Source organism: Thamnophis elegans, chromosome 4 (assembly GCF_009769535.1).
Source record: "Thamnophis elegans isolate rThaEle1 chromosome 4, rThaEle1.pri, whole genome shotgun sequence".
NCBI classification, from domain to species: Eukaryota; Metazoa; Chordata; class Lepidosauria; order Squamata; family Colubridae; genus Thamnophis; species Thamnophis elegans.
Window position 1 is genome coordinate 14799050 of NC_045544.1, and position 12876 is coordinate 14811925.

General features: G+C 40.4%; 1 protein-coding gene across 3 annotated transcripts in view; it reads right to left on the reverse strand.

The window, feature by feature from the left end:
• Window positions 1–12876, reverse strand: part of COL12A1 (collagen type XII alpha 1 chain) — a 148033-nt gene that overhangs the window by 52260 nt on the left and 82897 nt on the right. For all 3 annotated transcript variants that reach the window (XM_032215657.1, XM_032215655.1, XM_032215656.1), the window contains exons 31-36: window positions 12080–12222; window positions 9249–9378; window positions 5685–5824; window positions 5304–5433; window positions 3379–3521; window positions 1758–1887 (exon numbers count right to left, since the gene is read on the reverse strand). In XM_032215657.1, the coding sequence (XP_032071548.1) occupies window positions 1758–1887; window positions 3379–3521; window positions 5304–5433; window positions 5685–5824; window positions 9249–9378; window positions 12080–12222 (816 nt within the window). The remainder of the gene's footprint in view (window positions 1–1757; window positions 1888–3378; window positions 3522–5303; window positions 5434–5684; window positions 5825–9248; window positions 9379–12079; window positions 12223–12876) is intronic.

The following is a 12876-nucleotide window of genomic DNA, read 5'->3' on the forward strand; positions in this document are numbered from 1 at the left end:
GACACATACAATATGCATGTTTTTTTTGGCAATAGCCCATTAGAAACCAGAAGTTCTGTACACAGAATATTTTGCATAACCTTAACATTAACAAATTGACTTGTGCGTCAATCAATTCCATTGGCCGATTCTAACTTAATAATTTTCAAGTGATGCTCCATGGAAAAATGTACTGCTTTTGATGACAACTTGGTTTTCAATCAATGTAGTATGCATACTGTAAAATTATGAGTATGGACAGCTAAAATTACTTTTCTTAACTTTTCTGATTTAACCTGCTAAATAAAAGCAGCTGTTAAATAAGTAAATAAATCATAGAATTTTCCAAAGTGGTTAAATTAATAAAATTTATTTATACAATCCAATCTGATGACCCCTTCTAAGTTTGAAATTGTGAACGTTTTTGATTTGCTATATCCTTCTAGAATAACTTTGGGTTAATCTGGTTTCATAATCCTGGTGAATGTATAATATATAACTGTTCATGACTTCAGAAACTATCATTAAAATAATTCAACTATAATAATTTCATGTAGTAAAACAAAAATTAAAACTGATCAACTGAGGATTATAAATTTATTCAATGCTTATTTAACTTTTACAAGGAACAATGTCTATTCTGGAATGGTCAACTCAACAGATAGTGGGATGTTCATAAAATAAGTTTCATCGAAATTTTAGACATTATTTATTTCCCACTAATCAAAATAAAAAAGTGATAGAGCCAGTAATGTGTGTCTACTTCTGTAAGGAGCAAACACAGAATTGTACCTTCTGATGTTGCACTTTCACCTCATTGGATGATTAAATCAACTTTCTCATTGCATTTCCATAATTTTTCTCATTGCATTTCCATAATTTTCTTTCCTCCAAATCATCCTTCCTCCATCATTGTGATTTACCATCTTGGTCCACAATTCCTCCAATTTTAATCCTACTCTATCTATTCTTTTATTATAGTGTCCTTAATCCAACCAAATTATACCATATTATATATGGTTCTAGCCAAATGGCCTCCACCCAGCACCACAGCTCATCCTGTCTCCTTTCCTTCTTTCTCTCTTGTCCTATAATGTAGAGCTTCATTCTTCCAACATCTACACATCCCAATCATCTACTGGCCAAGATTTGGAGTAGGTCATCCTTGTGAATTTCAAAATCAGAAGTCCTAAATAGACAAATTTCCTCCTTTCAAAGCCTTCCTTGAGGATGAAGAGGCCTTTCTCTTGACCTTATCTAATACAAAATCCTAATATTTATAAGGTCCACATTTTCAGCCAAAGCAAACACTTTCTCAATATGTACCAATGGCCAAAAGTCATTCTGAACATGTTGCTATTGACAATCTAAGATTGTCACTTTCGGTTGCAATGAACTGCATTTCTGTGTGTCTGATAATCCACAATATATGAACATTTACCAAATTCTGGATGCTCATAGTTTAGTCCTTAATATAAAAATTTGCTTTAATTCCTCTGGATACTTTAAAATGGAACATTTTATGTATTCAAAGAGTATACTTTAAGCCTGTATTCAGAGACATAATATTGAACTAAACACAGAAAAGTTTTCTATGCAAGGCTTCCCTAATATGTGTTCATTCAGTACCTCTAATAATTGAAACAAGATAAACCACATTCATGTAAGGCCCAGTGCAGAATATAAGAACCAAAACTTATTTAGAGAGCAAGGTAGGAAGGAGTAATTCACACTAGTCAAACAGAGTTTAGCAATAACATGCATGATTTTCTGCTTACATGTTCTTCCCTGTTCTGTACTTGGATCCCCTTCTCCATCAGCATACAAAGCAATGACATTTACTGAATATGGAGTATCAGGAGCCAGACGTTCCAATAAAACATTGCGTGTGTTGCTTGGTACAATAACCTAGAAAGAAAGCAATACTGAAATGTTGTCTGTAACTGATGGTGAGCTGTTGAATATCCTTCACCAGCCCAATAGACTGCTTAAGGAGTGAGTCTTCAGGGATGTAAACTGAGAAACTACCGTGTTTCTCCGAAAATAAGACAGGGTGTTATTTTCTTTTTACACAGAAAATATGGCTTGGGCCTTATTATGAGGGGAAGTTTTATTGTTTTGAGATTGCCGGGCGGCTGCTCTCTTGCAAGCAGGCTCCCAAAGAGCCGGGCACAGCCTCATGGGCAAATGGCTGTGTTGCGCTGTCGCAGCAGCACAACACAGCAGCCATAAAGCGACCACACTCATGAGCAGCCACTCGACAAATCCTCTTTCCAGCCGGGCACAGTGCCATTCACTGACCTAGGGGTATTGCCAAGCCACGTGAGTGCCTGTTCGCCGCCACCTGGCTCCCGCAGCTTGGCGCCTTCAAAATGGCAGTAAATGGTGCTCTGCACAACTGGAGAGGGGGGTTGCATGAGCGGCTGTTCCGCTCTCCCTCTCGCGCCTCCCAGTCTCACAATGCCCTGGTCCAGTTCTCTCCGCAGAGCCAGGGGACCTCTGCCACCACCTCATGGCTTTTTCTGTGGCTTCCAAACCAAGTCTTCCAGCAGTGGCCGCTCTGGGCGTACGTTCTATAGTTGTGGCCACCTGTTGGCAGAGTATACAACCATAGAGCATACGCCCAGAGCGGCAACCCCCCTCTTCAGCTAGGCACAGAGCCGCTCACCAACCTAGCGGTATCCCGAAGGCACTAAGCAACGCGATCACCTTTGCCTCTTCCCCCCCCCCCGGTTCCCGCGGCTTGGCACCTTTGGGATACCGCTAGGTTGGTGAGCAGCGCTCTGCCTGGCCAGAGGTGAGGGTTGTCCAGGGGACTTATTTGGAGGGGGGTCTTATATTTTTGCCCACCAGAAAAATGTGGCATGGCCTTATTATCAGGACACGTCGTAATTTTGGGAAACACGGTATCTCAACACTCTCTTGGAATACTTATGCAGATTATACGTCTGCATACACCCTACCAAATTGTGAAATGTCAAAATGTTTGATATGACTTTTTTACATCTGTCCGACTGCTGATGTACTTGGGTGTTAAATTTTTGCTATTATCTTTTTCCTATACCCTGCTTTCCCCTCCTCCCAATGCACCGAGATAATTTTTTAACTTTGACTATGAATCAATGAATTAAAGGACTGAAAACTCAGAAAAATCCAATATTGGAGGTCACGAAGTGAGCTTCCATGATTGAGGGTGAGCTTAACTCAATGTTCTTACTCCTTAGTCCAAAAAATTAACTATTATGCTGAACAGGTTCTAATCACAAACTGATATAAGTTATGAAGCTGTCTCTAAGAAGAATATTCAGAATATTCATACATTTACAGTAGAATAGGATGCATTATTTCTTTTTCATCAACCAGAGATTGCATTGGAGATAACTGTATTAAATTACTTACAGATTCTGGTGGCTTTGTGGCAGCTAATGGATTATAGACAACTTTGTATTGCTGCACTGGACCTGGTGCGGGCTCCCACTGGACGTTAAGGCTGTTTGTTGTTGGGTTGTAAACTTGGATGTTTCTTGGTGTCCCCCTTACCACTGAATCATATAAAACAATTTTGCATTTTTAAAGAAATCCCCCTATTTGTAGACTCTGAACAAAGTAAAATCACAAGACTTAACTATCATATGTATGAGCCATGGTGGCGCAGTAGTTAGAGTGCAGTACTGCAGGCTACTTCTGCTGCCTACCGGCTCCCTGCAATTTGGCAATTCAAAGCTCAGGGTTGACTCATCCTTCCATCCTTCCAAGATGGATAAAATGAGGACCCAGATTGTTGGGGGCAATATGCCGATTTTGTAAACCGCTTAGAGATGGCTGTAAAGCACTGTGAAGCGATATGTAACTCTAAGTGCTATTGCTATATCAGTTACACTTTATGTTATTTGTGTAATAATGTTATTTATGTAAACAATGTCTATGTCATTTGCCTGAAGATACTATGTAAGTCGAGAAAATTTTGCAATAAGCATCATTTGCACAAGGATATCATTCCCTAAATAATGTCACTTGTGTCACCATGATGACTTCAATTTATTGGACATTGGGGAATAATCAATAATCTTCCCCACTTCCACCCCTACCAGTCTATTAAAAGTAGGTTCCATTGTAATAATTTTGGTAGTACTGAAGAGGATCAGTTCTGGAAGAGAGAACTATGTTTCTGCTTGTGCTAGCATACTCTAAAGCCAACACCTGCATCTGGATTTGCTTTAACTGTTTTATTAAATAAGCCAAAAACACCCTTGCAAACAAGCAGATTATGACTTTTTTGCCAATTTCAGTTCAGCTCCCCTGTATTTTTTCTACCATGCCTAGATTTTTGGGCAGAGTATAAACAGATTTTTTTTTAATAAAGTAACCATAAATCATAGTTCTGAGCTCAGTCTTACAAAGAGTCCATCATTAAAACAACCTGGATTCATTAACTAACAAACTGGTTTTAAATGTGTTTTCCCATGGAGCTAAGCCAAAAATAAGCAAGCCACTTTCAGATTAGGATTATATAGGGAATATATGGGCTAATATCTACAAAAATACCTTACTAATTTGAGTCACCTTACTAAATTGTCAATGATTTGTACTATAGCAAAATGAAGTACAGTAAGCTTAAGCCGTTTACAATCAGCAAGCTACCTAATTCTATCTTAATTTGATGAATTGTGGAATTCACCAAATTCCTTTTGATGAAAAAGGGGAAAAAAATCCTCAGTTTTGAAGCTACTTTTTTCAAGAGGCAACAGGACTTTCTGTTTTTTCTTTGAAGACATTTCACTTCTCGTCCAAGAAGCTTCTTCAGCTCTGACTGGATGGTGGGGAATGGAAGGATTTCTATTTCTTGCATGGTCATTTGCATTCTATTTAGCAAGTTATTGAGGCCACTTGGGGGGGAGGTTCCCTGTGTCATCGGGGTCACCTGAATAATGCAAATGGTTGTGGAGCCTTCTTGGAACTGTTGAAAGGATTGTGTTATAGATTGGAGATAGATGATGTTGTATCCCCCCCCTCTACCCTTAGCCTATAACACAGTCCTTTCAACAGTTCCAAGAAGGCTAAACACCCATTTGCACTACCCTGGTGACACAGATGAACCTCCAGGGGGCCTCAATGACTCGCTAAAAGAATGCAAATGACCAGCTGTCTGCAAGCAGTATAATCCTTCAATTCTCCACCATCCAGTCAGAGCTGAAGAAGCTTCTTGGATGAGAAGAGAAACGTTTTCAAAGAAAAATCAGTTGCCCCTTGAAAAAAAGCACCTTTGGGACAACCATGAACAGGATGACTGAGAATCTCCATAAACAATCCTCAGTTCTACTTACGTGTTTTCCCCGTATCAGACGCCCGACCTCCATCACCTTCTGAGTAAACAGGGACAACGGTTACTTTGTACGGGGTGTCGGACTGGAGATTCCTTAGAGTAGCATAGTTTGTATTCCCAGGCAATGTTACCTGTCAAAGTTTAAAACGAGGCATGTAATTGGAAATTTCATGATGTTCGTAAACTACTTTTTCTAATAACATAAAAGATGACCTTCATTTTCATTAAAGTTCTCTTATTTTATCCATATCTAAAATCCCGGAGGAATTTGTTATCAGTGGTGAGTTCTCCGTAATTAAATGGGGTCACATCATTCTGAAGAGCCTCCAAGTGTCTGGACAGAAACTACCCAGGTACAAAATATGCATACAAAACAAATTACCATTTCCTCTGTTCCGCCTGCCACAGGTTTATAATACACCTTGTACTGACGGGGATTTCCTTCAGCATGATCCCATCGGACATTTAACGTGCTAGTGGTTGGATCATAAACTCTAAGATTCCTTACAAGGTTGAGAGGTTCTGAAGTGATTTAAAAATATAAGAAAGAAAGATTAAATATTTAGATATGCATTAATATCAAGGTTGTATACCTTAAATGGGAAGCATCTTAAAGTTGGGGAGGGGTAGCTATATAAATTGATATAACAAAGTGCTGTCCTAGTTGTGAAAGGTAAAGGTTCCCCTCGCACATATATGCTAATTGTTCTCGACTCTAGGGGGCGGTGCTCGTCTCCGTTTCAAAGCTGAAGAGCCACTGCTGTCTGAAGATGTCTCCATGGTCATGTGGCTGGCATGACTAAAAGCCGAAGGTGCACGGAATGCTGTTACCTTCCCACTAAAGGTAGTTCCTATTTTTTCTACTTGCATTTTTTATGCGCTTTCGAACTGCTAGGTTGGCGGAAGCTGTGACAAGTAACAGGAGCTCACTCCGTTACGCAACACTAGATTTGAGCCGCCAAACTGCTGACCGTTCTGATAAGCTCAGTGTCTTAGCCACTGAGTTACCACAAATGGCATAAAACTGACACTTGAATCTCTGCCATGTCCATTTCAACTGTTCATTCTTAAATGCATTGCATGGACAACCTAAACTTACAGTTTTCTTTAATCTAAAGAAAATGTGAAAACTTGCTAAAAATACTGCTTCTTGGAATAAAATTCTCTGCTATTGCTTTGCTGCTGTTGCCACTTTATTTCTGAAGCTTAAGGAGGGCTGAGGAACTTCACTACTCAATAGCCATCCAGCTGTAGTATTGATGGTATAACTAAGCTATTGTGTTCCTGAAGGCATTAAACTCAGAGGGTGGGAAATCCCATTCTCCGCTGACAAAAGGAAGAGATGGAATGACATAATCTTTCATCAGGCTGGTTCAGATTAACCTATCTCGCTACATGGCTGTTCAGAAAAAGAAAGCTTTGTAAAAGAAAGACAAAATGAAATCCAAAGCAATAAAGATGCTTCCCTACCATTAATCACATAATGGTTATTAAACTACTATTCTCATCCTTGTGGGGTTAAATGTACCTACCCATTGCCACTATTCAGTAAAAGTTAAGTAATTGCACTGTAGTTTTTCCTAGTAAAACACATTTGGGCAATGAGTTTAAATACATTTAACTCTGATATATTTTCCTCTCTCATTCAAATCAAATATTTGGAGAAACCAGATAGTTGTGAAAGTTAATGAAGAGCACACTTTTAAGGAATAAATGGGGAGGCATAAGAATCCTATTTTCAGGGTTTAGAACTTTAATATGTGTGTGTTAATATTTAATGATGACCCTTTAAGGGTCCAGCTGTAGAATGTCAACACAAAAGTGTTTTTCCAAAGAATGAAATGAAAGTAGACTTTATCATTATGGCTTCAACAGCCTTTTTTGGTGGGGTAATACTCTGCTGATTACATAGATTTGAGGCGGTATTTTTCCAAACTGCATTCCAGCAATAGAGAGAAGTCCAGAGCCTGGAAACAAATGAATTGCAGTGGACAGAAATGGATGGAAAGCGGGGGAAAGAGAACAGTTCATTAAAAGGCCATGTATAATTGTGATGAAGCCGTCCAGCTTTTTTGTTATTTCTCAGTGCTCCAAGGTGAAACAAAACACCACCTCTGGTTTGTTTTATTGATTTGGGCCCAGAGAACAGAAGCCCTATCTTGGGGAAAGAAAGCTGGATGCTACACAATAACTGTGCAAGAATTGTGCACTTATCATTCAATAAAACAATCTTCTGGAAGAAATAAACTTACATTAGCCTCTGCCTCCCTTTCTCACTCACACATACATACCATTTAAAGAAATGAAAGCTATAGAAAGGAAACCTAAGTATTAAATACAGGTAGTTGTCAAGAAACAACAGGTCATTTAACAACTGTTCAAAGTAACTACAGGTACTCCAAAACTACAAAGCTGCAGTGCTTTGAGGAGCTGCCGAAACAATTCAGCCTCATGCAGGATGTTTGCAAATCTAATTTACTGTCCTTCTATTAAGTGAAGGATCAAGCTAAGACTTAAAGGCGAATCCTTAAAAGCTTTGCAAAGACCCAGCATCCACCATTTTGTTGCGCAAGTCTCTAGTCTGCTAAACTTTTGGAGATGTTATTGTTTTTCTTGCAGTTTGAGGGAAAAAGCTGTTGAAAGATTTTCTCTCCTTGCTTGCTCAGTTCTTCTACTTATCTGCCTGGAGTCAGGGTAAGTTTTTCAAAAGGGATAGAGATTGGAGAGCAAAGGCAGGGAATTTAGGTTTAGCACCTAATTGGGGGGGAAGGGGGAGATCAAACAAGCGATCCCTCCAGGGATTCAAATAATTTAACAACCAGTTCTCTGCCCTAATGCCCTGGCTGGGTGGGCATGGCCAGGGGTGTGACAGGTAGCATTCAGCCTTCTGCAGCCTCCTGGGAGCAAAAATGGGCTGTAGGGGGTCACACATCTCCATGCCCCATTTTGGGCCTAGTAGGTCTCTCTGGGAGCCCAAACGGGGCATGTGGGAATTCCTGGAAGGGGCGGGGCCAGCCAGCAATTTAACAACCGGTTTGCCCGAACGGGCTGAATCCCACCATTGGGTCCTTCCTAGAGTTTTTCTGTTTTGTTTATTGAAGAAATGTGGGTTTCTGGAGAAGAGAGATGGTTAAGCAAGGGAAAGATTTTGGAAGGCTCCTCCAGAAACTGCTGCCTTTACATGCAAAGGATGGCCTCCTAAAGCCTATCAACAGTCTGGGGAGGTTTGCATCCTCCCAGCTGTTGGGGCAGAAAGCTTTGAAAGGCTAGGAAACCGGTCCTTTTTTTGCCTCAGAAAGGCAGGGTACTTTGGCAGGAGGAAGGGCAGTGGCAGAATTAGGAAGGCAGGGTGCACCTTCCTCATTGTTTCTCAGTGCCAAGAGAGCCAGCTGTGCAAGGGCACGCATGTGAGGCACAAGAGGGGTGGGAAAGAGAACATGGGGTATCTCGGGTTGAGAGAAGCCTTGGGAGGCCTGAGGCAGGTGGGCTAGTGCCTGTACTAAGCCTTTCCAGGCTCTCCCCCACCCCTGGGCTGCACTTTATGATCCATGCATTCGTTTAAAAAATGCAGTAGGGAGACCAAGGATGGCTGGTATTTGAGGCAGTTCATTTAACATTTGTCGCGACTTCCGACCCTAATGGGCAGGATCCATTTATGGCCGTAATTCAAGAGCCACCTGTACTGACTCGAAGTAAATCCTAATTTGAATCCTACTGTGGACTTGAATACAGTGGAATGATGTAAAAAACATCAAGGGAACAAACAAAAGAGAAAAGGTTTTTTTTTTAGAAGTTGATAATGTGGCTTTAAAAGAAACACAAATGACCAAGGGCCACATGATATAATAAACTCCAAAAACCTGCCAACTTCCCCAAATCATTTAAAAATCTCTTTTTGTGATTCTGCTTCAGTGAAAAACAAAATGCTCAGAAGGGTTTCACTTACTGGTCTTGCCCTTTCCTGATATTTGTCCTCCATCCCCTTCGGCGTAAATCGAAGAAACAGTAATGCGGTAAGGGGTTTCAGGCTGCAGTTTCTGAAGCACGATGCTGTTCTTGTTTCCCCCTACAGTGGCCTTGAATACAATGGAATGACATGAAAATCAGTAAGGCAACAAACTAAACAGAGTTTAGTCTGAAAAAAGAATGATGTCTTGCATGTAATATAGATTCAGATTCAGGTTCCTAGCTCAGAATGACAGCACTGCAACTATTTCATTTAAACATTTTATAACTTGTTAGGTGGACATTTTTAATTGTCTGCCTGATTATTTGTCAAACACAAGAATGACAAGACATCAGTCAATGCAAGGATTTTAATAAATAAAACCATTGTTTTATTTCTGCATATTGGTTAGAAAATATAAACATGAGAATGCTCATGTGGCTGATGTTGTGGCCCACCAGCAGCCAGCGGAGCTGGCAGCAGATTCGGACAGCGAGGAGGTTGGGGAGGAACATGGGCCAGTCCTGGAATTGGGGGAAGGTTCTGATGAGGGCTCTGCATCGGAGGCAGAGAGGGGACTAGAGCCGTATGCTAGTTATCAGATGCCTTTGGAGTCGGACATCAGTGGGGCAGAAGAACAGCCTGAGCCTGTTCCCAGTGTGTGCATGTGTAGAGCTGCCAGGAGAAGGGAGCAGCTAAGGAACAAGGGTCGACTCGGGAGTAAAGCCACAGGTGGATGGTGAATGGTCCCTCCCATAAAGAGGAGCGAAAGGAGAGGTGAGTTTGCAGGAGACAATTAGTTCAATTCATTAAAATAAAAAATACCAATAAAAAACAAGGGCTGAAAAAAAAACCAAATTGTTGTGGCCCACCAGAGGCTAACGAAACCAGCAACAGATTCGGAGCGAGGAGGTTGGGGAGGAACATGGGCCAGTCCTGGAGTCTGGGGAAGGCTTTGATGGGGGCTCTGTGTCAGAGGCAGAAAGGGGGCCAGAGCCATATGCCAGTTATCAGCTGCCCTCGCAGACATCAGTGAGGCAGACAAACAGCTGGTTTCCAGTGTGCGCATGCGCAGAATTGCCAGATGAAAGGAACAACTAAAGATCAGGGGTCGAGTTGGGGGATGATGAATGGCCCCTACCAGAGGAAATAAAAGAGGAGCAAAAGGGGAGTGGAGTTTGCAGGAAATCATTCGTTTGCTAATTAGTGACTCTCCGATATTCCTTGCCAAGTTCTGCAGATATTGGCCTGTCATCTCTCGAAGCCAGATAAGGTGTGTGACCATAAATCCTCTTTTGAAAAACTTTGCTGGCTGTGAATGAGCAGAATTCACTGTAAATTAACAAAAGGGTTTTCTGCCAGGACAAGGAGTTTGTTTCATGCTCTTGGGAAGACTCGGTCAGAAGAGCTGATTAATTAAAAGCTATATTATACCTATAGCTCCCTGGCATAGACATTTGTAGGGAAAGGGGGAGGAAAAGGACAAGCATATAGCATGACATCACAGTGCAAAACCTGGAACTTATGACATGTAACCTAAATCATATCATCACGTAATTGCCTTTTTTGTTTCATCGTCCCAGTTTGTAACTGACTCATTCACCCCAGGGCCTTCGTTCAGCTTTTATTATGGAGACAATATGACAGGAAATTTCAGCAAAATCCAATTGTGAGGACATGCAGCAAAATTAACTATAACTCTTCACAATCAACATCCAGTTATATGTGTTTCTCTCTATGGGTGAGCTTAGTCTATTTTAGAAATCTTGCATTGTTTGAAGCACAACTAGAAGTGTTTTCCTGGAACTTTTCTCTCCCTCTCTTTCAAGTAAAATTCTACACTGAGATGTTTCTTTTATCTAACAGTCAATATTTCCTCGTTGTAATGTAGGAAGCAAACCAGAGGTGGGTTCCTACTAGTTCACACCTATTCGGTAGAACCGGTTCATCAAATCTACCCAACCGGTTAGAAGAGGTTCCACCAGTGGACCCGGAAAGCAGGCCACACCTACAGAAGAGGTTCCAAAAAATTTTGAAACCCACCACTGGTCTTTGGATATGATTATTCTACACTATCATGCGCATATTTATAAAACTCAGTGCCTCTGTGAAAGGTAAAGATGGCTACTGCATTTGTGGTGCAATCAAAACATTGCATGTGTTGAAGTTGTTTTAACGCAAATCAAAGATGCCTTTTAAAAAACAAGTTTACATCATATTCTTATGCATGCCAGTGCTGTGTGTGAGGTAATTTAAGGTGGTTCTGACAAGTGTCGTCGGCATCTTCATATCCGGTCACATGGGTGACAAGCCACTCCCATCCGGTCACATGAGCGACAAGCCACTCCCACAAAGGAGGCCACACCCACAGAGTAGGTTCGAACAATTTTTGAAACCCACCACTGAAGCAAACTGTGACCTGATTATGCAAAATGTTCAAACTATAAAAAAAAGAACCCCTCCCAAAAAAAAATCTGTTCAGAGTGTTAGACTGTTAAAACGTTTAACAATCTAACACAGGGGTAGTCAACCTTTTTATACCTACCGCCCACTTTTGTATTTCTGTTAGTAGTAAAATTTTCTAACCGCCCACCGGTTCCACAGTAGTGGTGATTTATAAAGTAGGGAAGTAACTTTATAAAATTTATAAAGCAGAGTTACAGCAAACCCCTACCACCCATCATGAAAGCTGGAATGCCCACTAGTGGGCGGTAGTGACCAAGTTGACTACCACTGATCTAACACATTGAATAGACCATTTTTTTCTTTTTTTAAAAAAAAAAAACTTTAAAAAAAAACAGTGAATGCTTTCCCTCTGGAAATTTAATTACCGAAAGTTCAGGACCACTGCCTGTAGTGGGTCGGTAATTGATCCTATAGCGTTGCACCCGTCCAACGGCTGGATCCCACTTGACAGTCAAGCTATTAGATGTTGCATTATATACCTGGAGATTTCGTGGGGGACTTGTTGGTACTGGAATGGAATTATTAAAAGAGTTGCTGAGCAGAATCTTATAATAAAACAATCATTCTATGCTATCGTATGAAAACTAGGTGCTCATGTCTGAGAAAAAAATATTTTTAACATTTTCAATTAAATTGAGTTTTTATTTAAAATTAAACAGAACTGTCAAAATTGGGAATTTAAATAACTGTATCTTCCCCAACATATACCAAGTATATTTTAAATAACTTCACCAACATATGTCAAATAATATTTATAAACTTCACCAATGTATACCAAGTAATATTCATAAAATACAACTATGCGATACTGCACTGGGCAACCCAAAAATGACAGACTTGCCAACTATGTGTCTCTAGGTCAACAACAAAATTTTAATCTAACTAACTCTTAATCTAATCTATTTCATATAATTCCTAATAAGGATAAAATGAGGTTCAGGTGAACAGAATTTGAATGCATGAAGGAAGTTAGGAGGTATGTATATTATTTTCCCATTTATATAACAAATGCTAAGAAAAAGTCAAGATCAAAAGCTTTGGACAAGATCCATGATGCATGCTATTCAGTGTTCATAGCATGAGAGATCTATGGTGCAAACACAGTATTCATTGCTTGCACCACAACACTGTAGCTTCAGCTTATGCCTTCTAAAAATATGCT